General features: G+C 36.4%; 1 protein-coding gene across 6 annotated transcripts in view; it reads left to right on the plus strand.

Moving 5' to 3' along the window:
- The window catches only part of RABGAP1 (RAB GTPase activating protein 1), a 159,901-nt gene that overhangs the window by 38,606 nt on the left and 95,648 nt on the right, over positions 1-25,647 (plus strand). For 5 of the 6 annotated variants that reach the window (XM_057313742.1, XM_026513920.4, XM_026513921.4 and 2 more), the window contains 8 exons: positions 7,895-8,129; positions 9,041-9,245; positions 10,960-11,134; positions 11,707-11,864; positions 17,871-17,981; positions 18,358-18,424; positions 19,128-19,230; positions 20,195-20,364. In XM_057313742.1, the coding sequence (XP_057169725.1) occupies positions 7,895-8,129; positions 9,041-9,245; positions 10,960-11,134; positions 11,707-11,864; positions 17,871-17,981; positions 18,358-18,424; positions 19,128-19,230; positions 20,195-20,364 (1,224 nt within the window). The remainder of the gene's footprint in view (positions 1-7,894; positions 8,130-9,040; positions 9,246-10,959; positions 11,135-11,706; positions 11,865-17,870; positions 17,982-18,357; positions 18,425-19,127; positions 19,231-20,194; positions 20,365-25,647) is intronic. The other variant, XM_057313743.1, reaches the window with a different exon arrangement.

Raw genomic sequence — 25,647 nt, forward strand, 5'->3', positions numbered from 1 at the left:
GTGATTTTAGGTTGTTTCTCTGGTCCTTCCTTCATAGAGTAAGATAAAGAGATGGATAGTCAAAACAGCTGCAGTTTATAAATGAGGCACAAAGTAATTGAGTGATTGATCAAAGATCACAGAACAAGAATGTGAGTGGATTTGAGGTTAGTAACAATACTTTCCAGGATCCATATGGAACTTCTGGTTATTTTGTGTCTTGCTTTCTGGTAAAACTGAGCTTTATATACTTGTTTCAGAATGCCTTAGTTTTTACACTGAAGCTGAGTAAAATTACTCTGAACTATTGTCATTTATATTTTCATTACGGTCTGATACAAGTAGTGGAACTGCAGATCATCAAGAATTTGTCTTTAATTTTCTGTATCTATGGATTTCTCAAGTGCACACTGTCATTTCCTAAGCATGCTTTCTTGAAGACAAAATCTCTACTGGAAAAAGATCCCAAACTGCCTAAAGTAGCTTTGGATAACTGTCAAATCGTGGGGCCTAGCTGGTATTGTTGCAGTGACAGGAAACAGAGGCTATAAAGTTAGGAGTAGAAAATTAAAACCAGGAAATGACTGGCTGTTGCCTTTGAAACATTTTGTCCCTTCTATAAATGCAGTTTGCTCTCAAGGAAATAGACCTGTAGCCACCTATACCATTTAAATTATTACTTTTATTTGATATATTTAGAAAGGACAGATGTTGGGGTGCCTGGGTAGCGCAGTCGTTAAGCGTCTGCCTTCGACTCAGGGTGTGATCCTGGTGTTGTGGGATCGAGCCCCACATCGGGCTCTTCTGCTGGGAGCCTGCTTCTTCCTATCCCACTCCCCCTGCTTGTGTTCCCTCTGTCACTGGCTGTCTCTCTGTCAAATAAATAAATAAAATCTTTAAAAAAAAAGAAAAGAAAGGACAGATGTTATTCCAGTAACGGCTTTCACATAAATAGTAGGTGTGTTCTTAATTTTCTCTGGCTAATGGAAAGTGGAACAACTCCTTTTTTTTTTTTTTTTTTTCAAGTTATTTGCTTTTTCAAACCTCGACTCTAGTAGGTGGGTCAGAGTGTATTTAGAAATAGCTGGAAGTGGGGGGTGCCTTGCCAGCTCAGTAGGTGGAGCACGCACTCTATCTCAAGGTTGTAAGTTTGAGCCCCATGTGTAGAGGCTGGGTGTAGAAATTAAAAATAAAATCTTTTTATAAAAAAATGAAATAGCTGAAAGTGGGGTAGGAAGATACTAATTGGATGCTTACTAATTGGCAGATTCTGTGATGTGAGAAATGAGATAATTCCTGTAAAAATCACATATAGTGCCTGAATTATAAACAAACAGTAAGTGTCCTATAACCATATTATTATTGTGTCATTGAACCCTCATGACATGACAGTCCTATGACATAGATATTAACACCTTCATTTTAGAGGTGGGGCAGTTGTGGCTCCCAGAGGTTGTTAATTTGCCCCAGAGCCAACAGAGTTAGTTTCAGAGCCATGTCCCAAGCTCAGCTCTGTCTTAAGGTGGAGCTCAAGTAGGACTACTAAGTACAGTTCCACAGGCTGTACTTTGTACAGCCATCCCTAGGAGGTTGCTGTTCACATGCTCTGTATGTGAACGGTGCCCCCTGAGTTGTGCCACGAGCCAGCTCTTGTCCCTAGTTTTTACTACCACCGGCTTTGTAAGCAGAATTATGAATAAGTCATTCATCATGCAGTCTCTGTCCTTGCAAATATTTATGTCTGTGTTTACAATAGCTGCTAAATTAGCTACTTTATATTTACTCTTTTCTTCTCTTAATTTGGGACTGTTTCTTCAAGTACTCTCCCCTCATCCTCTTAATCTAGTTTACATGGAGCTGGACACAAATCTAAGCATGACCCTTGTATTATCCATACATATCGTTTGCTTTTTTTATTTTTATATTTCTGCTAAATTAAGTTAGAAGTCGTTGTTGGACTTCAAAATAAAATTGTTTGTTTTGCAGCATGCTAATTGGTCTTGCCCAGCATTCTTATTGTACATGTTAAACCTTTAATGACGCTCAGAATAATAGGCAATAATGGTATTTGTTTTTGTTTGTGTTTAAGTAAACAAAGCTAAAATAAAGCATTCGGATTTCATGTTTTATACGTAAACCAAAATCCAGTATCCAATATCAGAATACTACTTTGGCTTCTATTCTGCATTTATAAAATTCAATGCAGTAAACATATATTGTAGGTATATTGTGCAGTAAGTATATCCAAAGCTTTGGGAATAATATAAAGATAACTTAAGAAGAAATCTCTGCCATCTAATAATGCCCAGTCTGGTTCAAGGTCTGGTTCTCTAAAACATGTATGCTCATATGATGGTAGCACTCCCTAAGGAGGCAGTAATTAAACCCCATATCGCAGGGTTAAGATATCCCAGAGGAGGTAACAATTTAAGCTTGGTCTTAACAGAAAGAAGGAAACGATTACTTTCTAGGGAAGGGAATAGTCTATACAAAGTCTAGATGCTTGAAAGTTTATGATATGTCCTGGAGAAGTTGAGTAATTTGATGTGATTGGTAAGAGATGGGAACATAAATTGGGCAGAGTTGTGAAGAACTCAATACAGTTAAAAATTTGGGCTTTATCTTAAGGGAACTGAAGAAACATGGAAGGGTTTAAAAACAAGGGGGTGCTTGATCAGAACTAAGATCTGCAATTGTAACTTTAGTGGCCCTGTGAAAGATAGGTCATAGGGGAGAGAGAGAGAGAAGGCAGGGAAGCTCCTATCTTTCTAGTAGGCTTATGTAAAATGAACATAAGCTGTCCTGTGGTATTACCTGTACAGAGAGGGGAAGGAAAAAAATGCACAATTGAGCAAGAATCCATAGGATTTATGAGTAATGTGGGAGTAAGAGAAGTGAAGGATGATTGTGCTCTTTCATTGGCCCACTAAGTGGATACTAGTGCAATTCACTAATTAAAAAAAACCAGGGGTGGCACCTGGCTGACTCAGTCAGTACAGCATGATCTTGGGGTCGTGAGTTCGAGCCCCACATTGGGCATAGAGCATCCTTAGAAAAAAATTAGGATACAGGAGGAGGATCAGACAGTGAGTTAAGTTTGACATACTAAGTCTGGGGTATCTGGCTGAAGATTTCTGTCCAGGAGATGGTTGAGGAATATGTAGATACATAGTAGGGATTGTGTATCTTGGCAGCAGATGAGATGGGCACAGGAGTGTCTGTAAAATGAGGTTATTGTCAAAAACAGAACCCTGGATGAATACCTTTTGAGGTGCAGATAGAAAAAATGATTAGTGTGTTCTCAATTTGCATTTTTTGTAGAAATCATGTTTTTTTCTAATTTTTTTTAAAAATAGACTTTATGTTTTAGAGCAGTTTTAGGTTCATAGCAAAATTGAGAGGAAGGTGCAGAGATGTCTCATTTAACCTCTGCTCCCTCATATGCATAGCCTTTGCCACTATCAATATCCCCTTTGTATTTTAAGTTTACTGAGGTAAAATTTACACACAGTAACATGCAGCCCTTTTGGGTGTACACTCCTATAAGCTTTAGTGAATGCAAAGTCTTATATAACAACCACCATCACCACAGTTAAGGTGGAGAATATTTTTATCACTGCAAAAAGTTCCTTTGTGCTTCTTTTTAGTCAATCCTCTTATCTCCTTCCCAGCTCTTGGCAATCAGTGATCTGATTTCTGTCCCTGAAGTTGTGCCTTTTCCAGAATGCCATATAAATGGAATCTTACAGTATGCTGTAGCCTTTTGTATCTGGCTTATTTTACTCGGAATAATCCATGCTATTGCATGTATTAATAACTCATTCCTTTTTATTGTTGAGTAGTATTCCATTGTATAGATGATATATGGCACTTTGTTTATCCACTAAGCAGTTGATAAACATGTATATTCAATTTTTGGTGATTATGAATAATACTGCTATAAACATTCACAGACAGGACATATGCTTTACTTTTCTTGGGTAAATACCTATAACTGAGTCATATGGTAAGTGTATATTATCTGTAAAATTTACAAAAAACGGCTAAACTGACTCTACCATTTTGCATTCCCACCAGCAATGTATGAGAGTTTTTCAGTTATTACACATCTTTGCCAATCCTTGGTATTGTTAGCATTGTTTTGATTTTAATTTTAGCCAATCTTATTGGTATATGGAGGCATTCTATGGCAGTTTTAGTTTCTCTAATGGCTAACGAATTTAGTTTCTCTCATATGCTTATTAGTTAACCATCTATATACCTTCTTCAGTGAAATGCCCATTTTTTAGATTGGGTTTCTTGTTTCCTAACTGAGTTATAAGATATTCTGGATATAAATCCTTCATCAGATACATATTCTCCAAGTCTGTGGCTTATGTTTTCATTTTCTTAGTAGTGTCTTTTGAGCAGAAGTTTCTAGTTTTGATAAAGCACACTTTATCATTTTTTTAAAGACTTACTTTTATTTTAGAGAGAGGGCAAGAGTGTAGGGGAAAGGGGCCAAGGGAGAGGGAGAGAGAGTCTCAAGCAGGCTCTGCTCTGAGCGTGGAGCCTGAAGCAGGGGCTCAATCTCATGACCCCGAGATCATGAGCTGAGCCAGAACCAGGATTTGGACGCTTAACCCACTGTGCCGCCCAGGTACCCCTATCATTTTTTTTTCTTTTATGCTACTTTTTGTGTCACTAGAAATCTTTGTGTCCCAGGATTTTCATAGATTTTCTCCTTTGTTTTCTTCTGTAAGTTTTATAGCTTTAGGATTTACACTTAGACCTGTGATCCATTTTGTGTTTATTTTTGTATGTGATGTGAAGTATTGGCTGAGCTTCATGTTTTTGCGTAGGTATGGATGTCAAGTTAATTGTTCCAGCCCCATTTGTTTTATTCCCTTTCTCCTTTAAATTATCTTGCCAACTTTCTTGAAACCAGTTGGCCACATACGTGCCAGTCTGTTTCTGGATTCTGTTTTATTCCATTGATCTATGTGCCTGCCCCTTGACTAATATTGCAGTGTGTTATTTTAGAGATGATTGTGTTATCTGTTAAAAATGCTGTTGGCATCAGGGAAAAGAAAACCCTACTAATAGTGAGTTTATTTTTTATTATAACACGAAGTCTAATGATAAGCAGTTGTATGTGTGTTTAAGCTATTCATCAATACCAGGGTCAACAAACTATAGTCTGCTGGCCTAATCTGTCCTGCCAACTATTTTGTAAATCACCTGTGGCGGTTCTTCAAAATGTATATGCCCAGGCTCTACCTCTGAGACTGATTTACTTGTTAGGTTGGGAGATGAGGGGATGGAGGGAGGAGCATGTGTTTGAATTTTAACATGCTTCCTGGTAATATTGGTTATTATGCTGTGTAGTCATGGTTAAGAACCATTAACCTAAGGTTGATTTTTAGAGCGTGGTCCCCCAGACTAGCTGTATCACCATCTCCTGGAAACATTTTAAAAATGCAAATTATCTGGTCCACCCAGATCTACTGAATTGGAATTCAGTTGGGGCCCAACAGTTTGTGTCTTAAAAGTTCTCCAGGTGATTCTGATACATCCCAAAGTTTGAGAACCCTGCAAGGCATTGCTGACTGTTTCCTAGATAAGCAAGAAAACAACAGATGAGCACCTGGGTGGCTCAGTCGGTTAAGCATCTACCTTCGGCTCAGGTCATGATCCCAGGGTCCTGGGATGGAGTCCCACATCAGGTTCCCTGTTCAGCGGGGAGTCTACTTCTCTCTCTACACTTTCCCTTCTTGTGATCTCTCTCTCTCTCACTCTCTCTCTCAAGTAAATAAATAAAATCTTTAAAAAAACAAACAGAGTGCCTGGCTGGCTAAGTTGATGGAGCATGCAATTCTTGATAACAGGGTTGTGAGTTCAAGTCCGTGTTGGACATAGAGATTACTTAATAAAAAAAATGTTTTTAAAATAAACAAAAACAGCAAAAAACATACATATAAGTATGTATATTATAATGTTACAGACAGTAATTTTAAAATTAGGTTGAAGGTTCTCAAATGATCTAACATAATTGTGGAGTACTGTATTGACCCTGATCATCCCAAAGCATGTGTTGCATTGCTGTTTTTAAACAGCTTTTAAAAATCAGCATATTTGTGTGTATATTTCTTTTTCCTACTCTTTACGGAAGAATTGAGGAAATAGAAGGCAGTTCTTATGTTTATAGGCTTTATAAACGAAAGAAGAATGCAAGATGAATATGTATAAACACAAAACACGAGCATATAAACATGTTTTCTTTCAGGGTTAGGTGTATTTTTGTTATTAACGAATATATGAAAATGTAGGCAGCCTATCCAACAGAAAACTTATTATCCTGTATACCGAAGAACAAAACAGTACTTTGTAACACGGAACATACAATGTCTTAGATTTCGTTTGCTCTTTTGGTGATAGTCTCCTCAGTTATAATTCCTAATTACACAAACAGGGAGTCTGATATCTTTTCTCCATCTGTGTTCAGGAAGCTGTAACTATCCTACTTATGTTCTTTTTCTTTCCCCTTGGAAAACAGTTTAGGTTCAATTAGACTATCTTTTGTTTACTGCAGGTGATGCAGTAATTGCTCTCCAGTTCTGAAAGAATGGTTAATTGGAACTAAGCTGTGGTTTGTTTTTTAGATGGCTTAAAAAAACTTCTGGAAGTAGAACTTGTGAAAGAAGAAATTTGATTGCACTTGCGGATGTGCAGGATCAGGCATAACAAAGAATTAAAATTACTTGACCCACTTGTAGTTCCATTAGCAGTAACTGTAAACATAAAATGAAGTTCAGGGAAATAGACATGGTCACTGAAGCCCTGAGGCCGAACACCTGTGTGGCCCTTATTTCCAAGGCAAGAGTAGCTGACATGTTACATTTCCTTGGGAAAATGTCAGCAAAAAAAGACTTAAGACTGTTTGTTTCTGAATTAAAATTTACAACCAAAGGAACTTGAAGCTTATAGAGTTATAAAAAAATGTTTGAACTGGGTTCTTTGGTAGTCCCGAGGTATGTCTGTTACTATTGGAATTTTGCTTCTAACTTCTGTGTTGATTTGACCAGGAAGACCTCGTTCTCTTTAACAGTCTCCTAGCCCCACCCGTTTTAACTTTTTGTCAGGTTTTATTCTTCAGAAAGCCGCCTAAATCAGCCCCTTTCTTGGTCATGACTTTTTCTAAATTCTTTTGTTAAATTTTTTGTTAGTGTTTCTTGAATAAGCATTCAGTGACAATATTGGGTTTTGTCACTTGTGGTTTTCCTTAGCATTGGGCGGTCTGCACTTGATTTTGCACTTGTTTACTTCCTTGTTGAGCAACTAATAATAAACCATCATGACTCTAGAAAAACACTTGACATTACTGAAATGGAGTGCTTCTCTTCAGGCCATTTAATACATACCAGCTTTATTCAGAACTTTAAGAAAGTTCGTATCAGAGGAATCTCCCTTAGAATTGCAAGAGACTGACTTATAGTAGGAGTGTTGAAGTACATGTGAAAATTTATTACCTAATAAGTCTGTTTCTTTGATAACTTTTGCAAGCATTTTCCCTATTTCTTAAAGATTAGAGAAGCCCCTAAAGATACTACTCTTAACAGATTATTTCTCACCAGACAAGTAAAATTACAAATGTTTTGTTAGTTGAGGTCACTGTAGAAAACTTCCAGTAACACTGTCACATTTCTGGGCAATAGTCTCAAATTCACTATACACTTTTTCATGAAAAACTGTATGAATAAAGAGAGCAGCTGCAGCTCTTATTTATTGGAGATCTTGATTCTGTTTTTTAAAACATTCAGAAGATATCTTTGTATCAAAAGAAATGCTGACGATTTTCTCTAGGATACAGACCCGTTTGAATTGGTACTGGCCTCTCTTTCTCACTTTGCTGATTGTGTGTATTTGTGACCCTTAGATTATAGGGAATGGAAGTGAGCAGCAGCTGCAAAAAGAGCTAGCAGATGTGCTGATGGATCCTCCAGTGGACGACCAGCCAGGGGACAAGGAACTTGTGGAAAGGTCACAGCTGGATGGTGAAGGAGATGGACCTCTTTCTAACCAACTCTCAGCTTCATCCACCATTAACCCTGTGCCATTAGTAGGGCTCCAAAAACCAGAGATGAGCTTGCCAGTGAAACCTGGACAAGGAGGTTAGGACTGCTGCATTGCTTGCTTAACTGAAGGCTGTTGTTTTTAATATGTGAGTGCCCACCCGTACTAGGTTTGATTCAGAGCAAGCAAAGACCATACTCTGTGTTTTCTAGAATTTTCAGATTCTAGATTTAGGGGGATGTGAGAAGGGTAGGTATATGTACCATTCTGATTTCCCTTTAAATGTGTGTCATTGATGTCAAAGAAAGAGATAACAGCAGTTATAAATGACATTGAGGAAGTCATTTCAGAATGCTTCAAGATTTTTCCAAGAAAGAAGGAATTTGAGTACAGTGTTGGAGATGTGGAGGAATAATGCTTGGGGAAGAGTGATTTGCTCCAGGCCTGAATAGATAGCTCTTTGGGAGTAGTTGCCAGGTATTTTTTGAAAGGGAGCCAAAAGGCACCGCAGAGGAGGAGGAATAGGGGAATTATAAAGGCTCATTGGGAAAAGCAGAGTGTTAAAACTATACAGCTTTATCGGAAAAGGGAAAACGGGTATTGGGTTAACATTAAGTGGCTAAGATGATGACTGAGAGAAATAAAGCAACACAGATCAGAGAAAAGAGATAGGATTTTTGAGAGTGGTAAAATACTAAATATATTTCTTACCTAAATGTAAATAATAAAGTCAAAACAAATTAGAAGAGGCAAAAATGTAAATCAGATCTAACCTCAGATCACATTTTAGATTTGGGATTCACAGTAAAGCAGTCCCTAAAAATCTTGGTGTTAGTGACAGAGTTTTAGTGTGAAATTTCTGCTTTAATGGGCATTTCTTCTGGGGCAATGGCATATTATCTCATTAGTTCTTAATTGTAGACCTAAATGTAATTTGTAGGTTTTTACTTAGCATGCATGTCAACAAAATACTAATATGAAAGTAACCCTCCACTACCATTTCTTTCAGATTCTGAAGGGTCAAGTCCTTTCACACCAGCTGCTGATGAGGACAGTGTAGTTTTCAGCAAACTAACTTATTTAGGCTGTGCCTCAGTAAATGCTCCCAGGAGCGAAGTGGAAGCCTTAAGGATGATGTCCATCTTAAGAAGCCAGTGTCAGATTTCACTAGATGTAACTCTGTCAGTGCCGAATGTATCTGAAGGAACGGTGAGGTAAGTAAGACTAGCTTCTTGAAATGTCTGTAACATTGGATCAGATTTCTGACCTATAGATTTAGAAAGGAGCAGTAGTGAACAAAATACATAATTATTTTATGTAATGTTTAATTCACCTGGCACTTATGTCTTCCAAGGATTGTAACCCTTATGAAAATTAGTCACTCATTTGAACAGTTTTTTATATTCTTCCCCACCCCAGTTGTGTGTGGTACATTAAAAACTTAAATGTTTTGGGGATGATTGAAATATGTTGACCTGAAAGTATGCCTAACAAATTAATTTGTATTTTCCCTGTTCCACCAGTACAGATGCTAGCTTGACACATTAGTTCAATATGAAGTTTCATATTGAATCTAACAGAACATACTCGAATCAACAATAATATTAACATATGAGAATCAGCATTTTTTTAAAGATTTATTTTAGAGCATGCACACACGTGAGTGGAGGGAGGGGCAGAGGGAGAGGGAGAGAGAATCTCAAGTAGACTCCCCGCTGAGCAGGGAGCCTGATGCAGGGGTTCGATCCCAGGATCCTGAGAGCATGACCCGAGCCAAAATCAAGAGTCGGGCACTTGGGGCGCCTGGGTGGCACAGTCATTAAGCGTCTGCCTTTGGCTCAGGACATGATCCCAGCGTTCTGGGATCAAGCCCCGCATCAGACTCCTTCGCTGGTAGCCTGCTTCTTCCTCTGCCGCTCCCCATGGTTGTGTTCCCTCTCTCGCTTAAATAAATAAAATCTTAAAAAAAAAAAAAAAAAAGAGTTGGACACTTAATCAACTGAGCCACCCAGGTTCCCCTGTTAATGTGAAACTTGCCATGAAATTTGTTTAATGCTCATTTCTATGTCCTTCTTAGTTAGTAGTTACTGCCCAACTGAAGTTATACTTTGTTCTGATACATTTTAATTCTGTAGACATGCAAAATTCTCTTGCCCCTGTTTTCAGAGTTTTTATCAGAGTGCCTTTGAACGTCGATTAGGTCCCCTCTCTGTGTATTTCCATTATGCAAAGGGACCCCTGGGCTTTCTTCATCAATGGCCCTGACCATTCGGTGTTGAAATTGCAGTTTCTTTTCATTACTTTCATATTTGTGTCTTCAGTGTCCAGAACAGAGCCTGGAATATTGTAGGTGTCACATTAAGTATTTGTTGAACCAATACATTTTTGAATGAATGACACACCTTTGACTTTCAGTGAATGGCATCTTTTTGATTTTAGTAATTATCTTTTTTTAGGTGTTAACATTTTGTACATTCTCTTATTTGCCATGAATCAGAAGAATTTGTTTCACTCTGAGGAAGCACATCAGTTTTTTAATTTTTTTAAATAATAAAGCAGATTAGGTCATTTTTTAGGAGGTGATGAGAAACACAGCTTTTTAATGATTCATTTTTGTAGTCTAATTTACCCATTGATCTAGTCTTTATTAAGGTACTGCCTATATAGGAAACCTGTGTACTTACTGTTTGTCTTTCTGATTGCCTCCCTTAAAGCATAAGATTATGTAGGTTTTAGTACCATGGAATTCTGTAATTAATAACTTCAGGAATCCACATATAACTTATTTATTAAGACTTTAATATGATTAGCATACCAAAGATGGTTTATATGATCTTGCTGGAAAGATGGCTCTCTAATCATAATATGGATATAGTGAAAATAGTCCATAATCCCTCTAAGCTCTTTGTAACGTTTTTTCCTAAACAGACTCTTGGATCCTCAGACAAACACCGAAATAGCAAACTACCCTATCTACAAAATCCTGTTCTGTGTCAGAGGGCATGACGGAACTCCCGAGAGTGACTGTTTTGCTTTCACTGAAAGTCATTACAATGCAGAGCTCTTCAGAATACACGTCTTCCGGTGCGAAATACAAGAAGCTGTAAGTCCTTACCAGAAAACTGTCTGCAAATGAAACTTCACCTGTACCCTCACTGTGTTGAAGTTAATCGCAGTATTTATTCACTTTATAAGCCACATGAAATTCTTTGCTAATGTTTTATTCATTCCAGCCTGATGGGCTGAAATATAAAGAAACTGGAAGTTTGGGTAACCGGAACCCTGTTGCTAACAGTGTCAGAGACCAGGACTGCTTCTTGATACGCATCTTGGTTTTAGGACTGACACATTTCCAAACTTCTTTTAAAGCTAATCTTGTAGGATTTTTTTTTTAGTATCATAAATATATTCAGATTGTTTCTGACATTTTGGAAATTATCTTTCTGTTGGATTTCTTGTGTTTATAACCCTTTCTTTTTTTAAAACTCCTTCTCTGGCCATTTTTAGTGTTGCTTGCTTTATAGGCCTAACAAATTAGATAATTTACCAAAGGAAATCAATGGGGGAAAGATGAATTACGCCCCCCCACACACAAAATAGGTAGTAACCTTCAGCCTTGATAAAGGTATTTCTCTTCTTCTGATAACAGCCCATTTTCTAACTTGTCTGTTGTAGGTAAGCCGGATACTTTATAGTTTTGCCACTGCCTTCCGCCGTTCTGCCAAGCAGACCCCACTTTCAGCAACTGCTGCACCCCAAACTCCTGACAGTGACATCTTTACCTTCTCTGTGTCTTTAGAAATAAAAGAAGATGATGGTAAAGGTTATTTTAGGTAGGGTATTTTATTCTGGTTTTTTTTTTTTTTTTTAAGTTTGTATTAACATGCTACATCATCTGTGCTTCAAGGGAAACTCTGGGTCAATTATATAACTTTCATGTATGAAACGATTGCCTTTATAGGTAGAGTTTTTTATATTGTAAGTGATAAAAGGAAATAGGCACATTTGTAGAGGAAAGTTTTTTTTATTTAAAAATTTTTTTAATTTTAATTTCAGTATAATTAACATACAGTGTTATATTAGTTTCAGGTATGTATTATAGAGATTTAAAATTTCTGTACACTAAGCACCCATCACAATAAGTGGTTTCTTAATCCCCATCACCTATTTCAACTATCCGATCCACCTCCCTCCCTCTGATAACCATCAGTTTGTTCTGTATGGTTAAGAGTCGATTTTTGGGTTGTCTCTTTTTTCTTCATTTTTTCCCTTAAATTTCATGTGTAAGTGAAATCATATGGTATTTGTCTTTCTCTAATTATGGAAGCAGCCCAAGTGTCTATCAGTAGATGAATGGATAAAGAAGATGTGGGGTGTGTGTGTCTGTGTGTGAGTGTCATGGAGTATTACTCAGCCATAAAAAAGAAAATGAAATCTTGTCTTTTGCAACAGCATGGATGAGGGTATAATGCTAAGTGAAATAAGTCAGAAAGAGGCTGATTTCTTTCTTCTCATTTTTTTTTTTTTAAAGATTTTATTTATTTATTCGAAAGAGAGAGAGACAGCCAGCGAGAGAGGGAACACAAGCAGGGGGAGTGGGAGAGGAAGAAGCAGGCTTCCAGCGGAGGAGCCTGATGTGGGGCTTGATCCCATAACGCCGGGATCACGCCCTGAGCCAGAGGCAGACACTTAACGACTGTGCCACCCAGGCGCCCCTCTTTCTTCTCATTTTTGTCTTTTTTATGGCCGAGTAATATTCCATGGTATGCATTTGCGTGTATACACACATATATATACACACGTATATACACACACTCCCCACATCTTCTTTATCCCTTCATCATGGACACTTGTGCTGCTTTCCTGATTGGGCTATTGTAAATAATGCTGCAGTAAACATAGGGTTGCATGTAACTTTTGGAATTAATGTTTTCATATTCTTTGGGTAAATACCCAGTAGAGAAATTACTGGATCATAAGGTAGTTCTATTTTTCACAGTGGCTGCACCAGTTTGCATTCCCCCCTGTAGTGCACAGGGTTCCTTTTTCTCCACATCCTCACCAACAGTTGTTATTTCTTGTCTTTTTTGATACTAGCCATTCTGACAGGTGTGAGGTGATATCTTATTGTGGTTTTGATTTGCATTTCCCTGATGATGAGTGATGTTGAACATCTTTTCATGTGTCTGTTGGCCATCTGTATGTCATCTTTGGAGAAATGTCTTTTCATGTCTTCTATCCATTTTTAAATTGGATTATTTGTTTTTTGGGTGTTGAGTTATATAAGTTCTTTTTTATTTTTTTTTTTAAGATTTTATTTATATATTTGTCAGAGAGTGAGTGCACAAGCAGGGGGAGCAGCAGGCAGAGGGAGAAGCAGGCTCTTCACTGAGGAGAGAGCCTGATGCCGGACTCGATCCCAGGACCCTGGGATCATGACCTGAGCTGAAGGCAAATGCTTAACCAACTGAGCCACCTGGGTGTCCCGTATAAGTTCTTTATATACTTTGGATACGAACCCTTTATTGGATATATCATTTGCAGATATCTTCTCCAGTTCAGAAGGTTGTCTTTTAGTTTTGTTATTTCCTTTGCTGTGCAGAAGCTTTTTATTTTGATGTAGTCACAATAGTTTAGTTTTGCTTTTGTTTCCCTTGCCTTAAGGGAGATATCTAGAAAAATGTTGCTATGACCAATGTCAGAGAAATTACTGCCTGTGCTCTCTTCTAGGATTTTTTTGGTTTCAGGTTTCACATTTAGATCTTTAATTCATTTTGAGTTTATTTTTATGTATGATGTCAGAAGGTGGTCCAGTTTCATTGTTTTGAATGTTGTTGTCCAGTTTTCCCAGCACGATTTGTTGAAGAGATGGTCTTTTTCCCATTGTATATTCATTGCTCCTTGTCCAGGATTAATTGACCATATAATTGTGGGTTTATTTCTGGGCTCTCTGTTCTGTTCCATTGATCTATGTGTCTCTTTTTGTGCCAGTACCGTACTGTTTTGCTTACGACAGCTTTGTCATATATCTTGAAATCTGGGATTGTGATACCTTCACTTTTGTTCTCCTTTTTCAAGATTGTTTTGGCCATTCAGAGTCTTTCGTGATGCCATACAAATTTTAGGAGTATTTGTTCTAGTTCTGTGAAAATGCTGTTGGTATTTTGACAGATATTGCATTAAATCTGTAGATTGCTTTGGGTAGTATGGACATGTTGTTCTCCCAATCCATGAGCATGGAACATCTTTCTATTTATTTGTGTTGTCTTCAGTGTATAGGTCTTTCACTGCTTTGGTTAGGTTTATTCCTAGGTATTTTACTGTTTTTAGTGTAATTGTAAATGAGACTGTTTTCTTAATTTCTCTTTTCCAGAGGCGAGATTTGAAGAATTGAAAACTATTAAAAATTTTTTTGTGTGTGGGAAAATATGTCATGTTACTATGTTCTTTTAGACTCAAAGTAGCTAGCTGACTGCTGATATGAAATATGACAGAAGCTAAGCCCGCTGGATTTGTAGCTGCATTTGTTTCGCTGTTCTTTTGGTCTTGTAGTTGGCTGGTTAATTTGTTTTAATAATCTAAAGATCTTAAGGCTGTTGACATTGGGTTTTCCATTAAAGTTTATCTGAACACATTGGATGAAGAGAAATAAGGTCTGTTTCTGAAGTCTTAACCTTGCATATAGGATCAGAAGTAACTGGTTTGAGCTTTTTAAGTAAAATGATACTTCTTTTGAGTGGTGGAAAGAACCCTAGAATAGAAATAAGAACTTAGGTTTAGTTTAATTATTGCTTCTGTTAACACTGTGAACTTTTCCAAGGTTCTTTATCTCTCCTGGCAGTAGTTTCCTTACTTATAAAGTAAGTTGGCTAGATTCTAAAGTGCTTTCTAACTTTAAAATACTGTGGTCACAAGATAATTGATTTTTTTTCCCTCTATATAACCCATATCACACATTTGGTGCTTCTTGGATCATAATTGACAATTGCATATTCAAAGTCTCTCTCCTTAGTGATTACCTCATGAAATGGGTAAAATGAAATTATATTAAAATATGAATGATTTCTACTCTTTTGCTTTCAAATTAGAAAGCACAATGGTTCGTTTGTTTGAACAACTGATAACTCTTGGGCTCCCTGCGAAGACTTTTGGAATTATCATGCCATCTGGTGGCCAGTTTCATGTACAGTGCAGCTTCAGCTTTGATTTGCGCACTAAGGGTTAGACACTCTGCTCTGTGCCCTCTCATCAGCTGTATTTCTGTTCTCACAGCAACATTGGGATGTGCTGCTTCCCACAGTATGCATGCCTGCCCTAGGAAGCGGGAATTATAATCTGTAAACTTTGTAATAACTTCTTTCCTTTTTAAGAAATAAAAGTTTCTTTAAACTGCATTTTTCCCCTTTAGTAAAGAAATTTATGTAGCTCCCATTTATAAATTTCAACCATAAGTAGGAAAGATGTCCAAGATCTAAGATCTCTCAGTTCTCGTGCTTCTGAACTCAGGCATGTTCAAGGTAGAATGATCATAATCACAAACATCCCTGTTCTGCTCACCCTCATACCCAGGAGATGCTATACAGAAAATCCCTAGATGGTCATTTTGCCCTCACATTTGTCAGGGCTTTGTTCTTTTTTTGTTACATGGTTTTATTGAATTTGTAGTTTATAGTGGAAAATAATGTGTAGCCTTATTATAGTGATGAACTTGTTGAAAAGTAAGCCTCCCTTTATCAGATTTGAACTGGCCAAACGCAGTTGTTTTTTCCCAGTGATTCTATAACATGTCTAGGAATTTATCTGCAGGAACATCATTGAGGTAACCAAAGAATTATCAAGATGGATGTTCCCCTTAATACTATTTACAATAACCAAATTAAAAAGTGGAAATTAAATGTTCACCAGAATAGAATAATTAAAATATGCATTTCACAATATATGCAAATATCAAAAACATTGTTATACACCCCAAATTAATATGTTATATGTCCATTATATTTCACTAAAAACATAATATAATGATGTACCCATATGACTTAGCACCTATCCAAAAAATACCAGTATATGTAACCATAGCACAAGATAGTGGTTTTACTCTAACATAAATACAGAGTGCTGTGACAAGGATTAATGCTCTTCTTTTCATCTTTGAAAAAGTATAATTCTTACATTATTAATATTGGAAACCTACTTTCAATTTAGCCCATAGGAAGATGGAGCGTTTTCATTTATACTATTCAAAGCACTTTTTTGTCTTATTTATTCTACCGTATAACCCTATTAAATATGCTGGGTATTTGATTTTGCTTTATAGGTAAAGAAGCCCAGGGAAGTTAAACCCGGATCTCAGTATTATAATTTATACAGTAGGAAGTCAAAGTAAAATTATTGGGGTGGATTTATTCAATGATACGATGACAAGACTAGAAATATAGTCTAAACTCCCTGACAGCAGTGAGGTGAACTTCACTGCTTACAGTCTCTACTCTGCTTCCTGTTAATGTGACTTTTCCTTGCATTTCAGCATTAGGACACCAGAGACAACTTCATATCTGTTGTTTTAAGTACTGCTAGGAGATGGGATTATATTTATTTCTGTGTCAGCATCCACAGAACATAAAGTCTAGTATATCTCTTATCTGTTGAAAATTGAGACCTGTCTATATCCTTATAGGTGGAAATTCTGTCAGTCTCAAATATTTAACAGTTTGGTATGTAGAAGTTTTTCTTTGCACATGTTTGTCGTTTCCAGGTTCCTTTGCTAAGATTCTTTGGTTTTCTTTTCTTTTCTCTTTTTTTTTTTTAAGATTTTATTTTAAAGTAATCTCTACACCCAACATGAGGCTCGAACTTAAAACCCTGAGATCAAGAGTTGCACACTCCACTGACTGAGCCAGCCAGGCATCCCGATTCTTTGATTTTCTTATCTCAGTTTCATAGAGTGTTTTTGAATTGGTTACTCTATAAGTACAGATGGTCTTCAAACTAATTTTATTTTTTCAGAGCCACTTTTTAGTTTGAGTAGATACCCAGAACTCTCAGGTAGCCTTTTATAGTATCTTTTAATGGTTCTGCTGCCGTTATTTTAAAGTTGTACAGTACTGACATAATTTGTATTTGCTGCATGTTGGCTGATTGCCATTGGCAGATGTTTGCTTTTGAGAACAGAGGAGCCAGAGAAAGTGGTGTGTGATAGAGTAAGGGATTATTTTGGTAAATTCTAATTTTAAGAATACTTTCAACTTTTTTCTTAAGGTGATGTTTAAATCATTAGTATTATTTTTATAGTTATTGCACAGGTGAACAATAAGGTTATCAATGCTTAAGGGAGCATTAAGCAACAGCTTACTGTTGCCCATATTTTCCTTATCTCTGTTATTTCTTGAAGGTACCTTGTTTTGAAATTCAAAGGATCTATGATTAAGTATTTTTTCTTTATTACATATTTAAACAAATAAGGCAATAATTATTTGTAAAAGAAAACAAAACAAAACTGACTAAATTAAAAGGGAAGAAAGCTTTTTTTGAGTGCCTATGTGCTAGATGCCATGCTAGGTGCTTTACAGATATTAACTTAATTTCACAGCAACAAAAAATTAAAAAAGTAAAGCCACATTTTAGGGAGCATATGAGTTTTTTCTAGCTCTTATAAATTGTTTAGTGGATTACATACAGTAATGGTAATATTTTCACATCAAGAGGTAGATGATGATTTTTTAAAATTTCTATTATGACTTGAAAACCAGGCATAGAAAAGAATCCTAGATTCAAGAGAAGTTGTTCTAGTATATGTCACAAGAAAATACTTTGCAAAACTAATGAAACGTGTTGTTCTACAGTGCAGTTCCTAAAGAGAAGGACAGACAGTGCTTTAAACTTCGCCAAGGAACTGATAAGAAGATTGTCATCTATGTGCAACAAACAACTAATAAAGAACTGGCCATTGAAAGGTGAACATTTTTAGTATTCAGCTTCAATATAAATTCTGGTTTTTATCAATCCAGTGGAGTAACCCTATACTATATTCAAAAATATATTTGCAAAAATTTTGTTCTCTGGGGAATTCTTTTGGTTATTGAAGTGAATACTTCGTTCACTTTGAATTAGCTCCCATAAATCTTCAGCTAATAAGCTGACTTCAACTATGTGATAATAAAAGACAAATAGAATTTATGTATTAGAGAAGTAAGGTTATTTGGGCAATGCTAATTTATTGATCATTTTAATGTGTCCTTTATCCATCAATAAGAATTTTAAATGACCTAGTTTAAACGTCTTCTTTTGTGTTATCTTTCTTCCAGATTTATGCCTGTTCTTTCTTTGCAGGTGTTTTGGTCTTCTCCTTAGCCCAGGAAAAGATGTACGAAATAGTGATATGCACTTGTTAGATTTGGTAAGGATTGCTTTTCTTTTTAAGGTTATACACTATTTCCTTGATAAAGGTTTCACTTTATCTCACCTGAATCTCATGGTAAAGCACTTTTATGAAGGTGTTCTTGTGAGCTGTAATTGCAGTAAAAAAAGATAAGGAATTTCCTTATTTCTGACTTGATATTTACCAGTCTGACCTTAGATCTATTTAGTCTCAGCCTTGATTTCTTCACTGTATAATAGTGAATAATCCTTGTTTATAATTTAATGTTGAAGTTGGAATCAAAGAGAAAGTTCGTGAGAGAAGTGTTTACAAACTATCATGAGTTTTATAAAACTCGTGGTATTTAGTATTGTTGCTATTATGTCAAATCTTTATTTTCAAAACTAAAATTTATGCAATAATTATGCATTTGACAGAAGAATTCAGCGTAGATTCAGGTGGTAAATTTCTCTTGATTTGCACAATTTGATATGATTTATAAGCATTTACTTTATAATTTTTCAGGAGCAATTGCATAAATAATTGGCACATCTTTAATTTTAACTGCAGTCAGTCTCATTCACATATATATATATATATATATTAAATCTCTTTTTAAAAAAAATCTCACCCTCTTTCATGTTCTTATATTTTTGTGACTTCTTATTAAAGGCAGCAAAATGGGAGTTAGCCATTATTTCTTTATCTTCTCATTAATGTTTGTTTTTACTCTTTTCGTTAGGAATCTATGGGCAAAAGTTCAGATGGAAAGTCCTATGTTATCACTGGGAGCTGGAATCCAAAATCTCTACCTTTCCAAGTTGTAAATGAAGAAACTCCTAAAGGTGATGCAGATTGCTGACATCATGAACAGATATTTTAGTCCCCAAAACATACCCATACCTTAGGACCACTTATTTGACAAATATCAGTGTTTTTTTAATTCTGGTGAAACCAAAGAATTTGTATAGGTCTTTGAGTTTATTATTAAATTTCACTTATAAACAGTTTCACTTTTCCCTACTTATTTTTCCCTCCCTCTCTCTTAATTTTTCACTTCCCTGCTCACTTTTCTATTCATGTACTTATTTATATACAGAATTCTAAATTTTATTTATTTTTGTGGAGAGAGAATATATGCATATATGGTTAAAATTAAAAGGATAGAGAGGGAAAAGTAAAAGTCTACCACAGTCCTCAGGGCCCCACACCAAGAGGACTGTTATGACCAGTTTCTTAATGTAGCTTTTCAGATGCTCTGTGCAGAAGCCACCTTTCTAAGTTATTTCCAACTCTTCCTGAATGTCGTTTAGAGGCTGCGTAATATTCTATCCTGAAAATGTAACGTTATTTGCTTAACAAGTGCCTTCTGTTGAGCATTTATTTTTTTTCTCCTTCATTTTTTTCTTGTTACTCATAGCACTATTGATAAATGGATAAGTTAGCCAAGATTTTAAAAGTTGAGAATTACCAGTGTTGGTAAGAGTGGCATGAAGAGTCCATACGCCACTTTTGCAAAACAATCTGACAGAACATTTCATAAACTTTTATATAATGCTGTCACTAATTCCAAGGAGTCTACCCAAGCAAAGAATTCTCAGTACAGAAAGAGTTTTCAAAACAGCAATTTATCTGATTATTTTAGATTTTGATTAAATTAATGGATTACCTTAAAGTTTGTCTTGAAAGATTACCTAAAGATTATCTTGAAAGTTTGTGAGAAAAGTAATTAATTTTACATTAATTGTATGAGCAAATATTTTTCCATTTTTTTAATTTGCTTCTCCCCCCCCTCCCCTCTCTCTCTAGATAAAGTGCTGTTTATGACCACAGCTGTTGATTTGGTAATAACAGAAGTACAGGAGCCTGTTCGATTTCTCATAGAGACAAAAGTCCGTGTTTGCTCACCTAATGAAAGATTATTCTGGCCCTTCAGCAAACGTAGTACTACTGAAAATTTCTTTTTGAAACTAAAACAGGTACTACACTTTTCTATAAATATGGGAGGGAGGTAGATAAGAAAGGAGAAAATATTTTTGAGGCTGATTTATCGTTAAGCTAAGCTATCACCTATATCTTTAAACAGTCGTGTGTATTTTAAACATATTAAGGAGGAAGAATTGTCTTTTAGTTTTACTTGCCTGTTTATCATTTTTCTTGTTCTTCATTTCTTAAGAACCAGGTTTCTGTCTGATCTTACTTGTCTTCAATCTAAAGACTTATTTTAACATTTTAGTGTCGATCTACTAAAGTCATAACTCTTAGACTTCTTTGTCTGAACATGTTTTTATTTCACTGTCATTCTAGTGGGATATTTTCACTGGCTGTAGGATTCTGCGTTATTATTTTTTTTTTCTTTTGGCGCTTTAAAGATGTCATCTCACAGTCTCCTGGCTCTCATTGTTTTTGATGTGAAGTCAGCATGCATTTATTGATTTTGTTTCTCTGTATGGAATGAGTCATTTTTTCCTGGCTGCTTTTAAGATTATTTTTTTACCTTTAGTTTTCATTTAAGTATGATGTGCCTAGGCATGGTATTCTTTGTTTGTCTTCCTTGGGATTTGCCGAGCTGCTTGAATTTTTTTAATTTATTTGACAGAAAGAGAGGGAGAGCATGCACGCACAAGCAGGGGTGCGGGAGAGGTAGAAGCAGGCTCCCCTCTGAGAGGGAGCCTGGTGTGGGGCTGGATCCCAGGACCGTGGGGTCATGACCCGAGCCAAAGGCAGAGGCTTAACCTACTGAGCCACCCAGGTGCCCCCGAGCTTCTTGAATTTTTAAATTTTTGTTTTGCTTTTTTACCAATTTTGAGGAAAATCTGGTTTGTTATTTCTTTCAACTTTTTTTTTCCTCTCCCATCTCTCTTTTCTCTCATAGGATTCCAGTTACATATATTTTAGTCCTTTTGATATTATCCACAGATCTCTAAGGCTCTTTTTTTTCTTTTCTGTTTTTTCTTCAGGTGGGGTATTTTTTTTGTAATAATTTTTTATTATGTTGGGATATCATTTTAACTCTGTTTTGACATGTCTTAAAGTTGGCTTGCCCCTTTCTTTTATCATCCCCAATTTTCTATGTTAAGCCATTCAATGAATTTTTTTTTTTTTTTTTTTTATCTGAGAGAGATAGAGACAGCCAGCGAGAGGGGGAACACAAGCAGGGGGAGTGGGAGAGGAAGAAGCAGGCTCATAGCAGAGGAGCCTGATGTGGGGCTCGATCCCAGAACGCTGGGATCACGCCCTGAGCCGAAGGCAGACGCTTAACGACTGAGCCACCCAGGCGCCCCAATGAATTTTTTTTTTAATTTCAGATCTTGTACTTTTTATTTCTGGAATGTCCATTTGGTTCTTTTTTTATAGTTTCTGTTTTCTTATGTGGTTACTTCTTTGTTCTTTCAAGATTTTCTCCTACATCCTTGAGCATAATTATAATATTGCTACTTTAAAAACCCTTAACTGCTAATTCTAATGTCTGGTGAGTCACATTTTCCTGTTTTTTTGTCTAGCAATTTTGGATTGTGTGTTAGAGATTTTAAATAATAAATTATGGTCTATTTTATGGTCTCTTCTGAGTATCAGTTTTAAAAAAATCTGTCAGTTAATTTGGTCAAAGTCAAATTCCATACTCTGTATTACCTGTGGTGGGCAGCAGATGAAATTTGTGTTTCCTTCTTCTTGGCTTTTCTTGGCCTCAGATGCTCCACTACTACCATTTTTTTTGCCTTTCTTTGTATCAAAACTTCTTGACAAAAAAAAAATCAAGTCCATAGTGACCTAAATTGCTAAATGTAGTGGTCAATCTGAGTCTTCATAATGCTTGGCCTTTGAGCAGTTTACAACACAGATGATCACTCCCCCCTTCCTTATCCCTCTTTCACTTAGCCTTCAGGACCTCTCACATTTACCTGACTGCTCCATCCAACCCCTAAAATGCTCTCCTTACCTGTCTTCACTGTCTCAGTTCATAGACATCCTCTCCTAATTGCTGCTGAGGCCAAAAATTTTACTTTCATTTTTCACACTGCATATCCAGTCTTCAGGAAATTCTGTTTACTTTCAAAATCTGTCTAGATTCTGGCTGATGCTTAGCACTTAGATTACACTAATCTCATCTGAATTGTCACCTTTATCTGAGCCACTGCAGTAGCCTCTTCACATCTCCCTGTTTCTTTTTTTGCCCCCCCCCCCATATATTCTCAACACAGCAGCCTACGATCAAATCACATCACTTTTCTGATCATAACTCTTTAAACCTATTCTACCCTGTAAAAGCCAGAGTCCTTTTGGTGGTTTCTAAGACCCTTTGTGGTCTACTGCCTGTTCTATCATGAACTAATTTCTCTCTTGCTATTCTTCTTCCTTGCTGCTTCTGCTCTAACCATGCTCTCAGGGCCTTCACTATTAACTGTTTCTTCTGCCTTAAATGCTCTTCCCGTTTCCTGCTTGCTATTATTCACCTCCTTCAAGTCCTCCTCATCTTTGTTTGTGCTCATATTGACGTCTTAGTAAAACCAGACTGCCACATGTAGCACTGCAGTTTGTCTGCTCTTAACTTCCAGGATACCACATAATATACTTAATATTATTTTGCTTAGTATCTGTTTTCCCTGTTAGAAACCTCTACTAAGGCAGTATTCCTCATCTTCCTTGTTCACCGATTTATCCCAAGCATCTAAAACATAGTAGTTCTCTATAAATATTTGTTGAATTGATTTAATTGACATGTAACTTCGATCTTCAGTTTTACAAAATTATAGTGTTGCTTGTGGATTTACTTGGGTATACTTCCCAATAGCAATTAAGTATTTTAGCTCCAGTGTATCCAAGTTAGCCCTTTTGGTTATAGTTAGAAAAAGGTGGCAAACAGAACAGGAATAGAGCTTTCTCTTCAGTGTTGTCTTAGAAGACAGAAAGTAAACCTGGGCCCCAGCACTGTTCTCCCAGCTCTTCACTGTGGCAGCCGAAAAGGATTCGCATAGAGTTCTCAACTAGAAGTTGGCTTTGGAGTCAGAGTATGTGGATATTACCACTGACTAGCAAGTACCTTCAACTCTGTGCGCCTGTTTACTCAGCTGTAAAGTGGCAGTGATTGAGTCTTCCTCATGGTGTTACTGTTACATTAAGTGAGAAACTGTATAACGTATTTGGCATATAGTATGTTTTTCATACATTTTAGCTGTTATTGAGAGGGACTGTGGAACCTTAGTGGGGCAGAGGAAGAATAAAAAATACTAAGTCATTGAGATGCCTGGGTGGCTCAGTCAGTTGAGCATCCAACTCTTGATCTCAGCTCAGGTCTTGATCTTTGGGTCGTGAGTTTGGGCCTTGCATTGGGCTCCATGCTGGGCGTGGAGCCTACTTTAAAAAAAATACTAAGTCATGAAATCAGAAAAACGTTGATTATTATTAGTCGATCAGCCCCAGAAGAAGAACACTTAAGAAAGAAAACCAGTTTACAGGTATCATTTTAAAAGTTTAGCAAGCAGGGATGATTCTTAAGTGTCTAGAGTAAGAGATGATAAGTAGAAATTCTGTAATAATTTTAGTAAAATTTGTATGTAAGAAAACATACTCTCTTTAGAGTTCTGTCTCTTTAATCTTAATGAACATAAATAAGATTCCTTTGATATTGCTTTTCCCTTTAGGTCTTACACAACCTTATATTCAAAGATTGCATGAGTTTACAGGAATAGTACTTTTGTGGTTTGGTTGACAATAGTGTATCTAAGTAGGCTAATAAATGACTTAGGGTAAAGTAGCCAGAAACACATATACCTGAGACCTAGTCCAATGGACTGCTCTAGACTCTCTCTTAGGGTTACAAGCTAAACATAGGCCGAGTTGTCAATATTTTCTTTGCAAAAAGCAGAAGTTTATATGTGGAAGCTAGGAGGAGGGCAAGGAATGCCTGAGAATAATCTTTCATTTTTCTCCTTATTTGGGTAAGTCTTATTTTGGGGGGGAGGAGTTTTGTGAGGGGTAGGGAATGGGAAAGAAGAGAGAGAGAGTGAAGAATTTGAGCAACTTGTCGCTGTCTTAGTGCACTTAGAGCACTGTTAATCTCATTTTTTGTAACATAATAAACCAAGTTTATTCCCTCCTTTACATTCATGGCATTAAAAAGTAATAGCTACAGTGGTTGAGAGCCTACTGTGGCCATCACTGTACTAGCTACTTTGACTTTTTCTGTCTTATATCATTTTTATAGTGATCCAGTGAGGATAGTATTTTCATTTTTATAGATCCAGAGACGTAAAATAGATTTTATGGAATGTTGTGTGAACAAGACGCATACCTGAGTCTTCTAAGAGTTCTCAATCAGGGGTCTTTTGATAGAAACGTCCTCCCTTTGTCTGTCTTTCTTTAAGAGTATTTTTAGGATTTACTTAAATTGAGAATTTAAAATTTTAAGCAGACCAAAAATTTTAAATATACAACGTATAGTTTCTGTTGATTGCTGTCAGTATGGGAAAACAATTATAGAAATTTTTTAATACATGTTTAAAAATTGATTCTTTTTCCTATCACTAAAATTACTTGATGACTCAGTAACTCCCCTTTAGCCTGGAAGCCTTCCCAGCTGCGAATATTATTAAGATGGCATCATATTAGAGAATTCACTTTTAGAATTAGTGGGGAAGGGGGCACCTGGGTGGCTTAGTTGATTAAACGTCTGACTCTATGTCTCAGTTCAGGTCTTGATCCTCAGGGTCATGAGTTCAAGCCCCACATTGGGCTCTGCACTGGACGTGGAGCCTACGTTAAAAAAAAAAAAAAAAAAAAAGATAATTGTTTTCTTGGATTTAAATATTTAGAATACCGTTTACTTAAAGAGGAAGAAACTGGTCTGAAAACTAGGTTTTCCAACAGCAACATAAAGTGAATTTCAGATTGTCTAAGCATTCTTAAAACTATAGAATTACAGAATTTTATTGTCAGACTGTAGGTATCTTAGAATCTTTTATGAAATTATTTTATAAATGAAGCTGATGTCTACAAGACTAAGTATATGGCCAACATCACATAGATAAGTTACTAGTATAACCATGTTAGAAACCTGAGCCTCTTATTTCTCTTTGGGGGGTGTGTGTGTGTGCAAGCCCGTGCCCACCTGCCTACACAAGCATACACATGCATGTGCAGTAAACCACTGTACCTCTCAAGGTAAAAAATATGGAAATGCTTTCTGTACTAGAGATCTTCAAAGCTAAATCAGGAGGCACATGATATCGTGTGGTATTCCATTATTCCTGAGAAGTGTGATC

This window comes from Ursus arctos, unplaced genomic scaffold, assembly GCF_023065955.2.
Source record: "Ursus arctos isolate Adak ecotype North America unplaced genomic scaffold, UrsArc2.0 scaffold_18, whole genome shotgun sequence".
NCBI classification, from domain to species: domain Eukaryota; kingdom Metazoa; phylum Chordata; class Mammalia; order Carnivora; family Ursidae; genus Ursus; species Ursus arctos.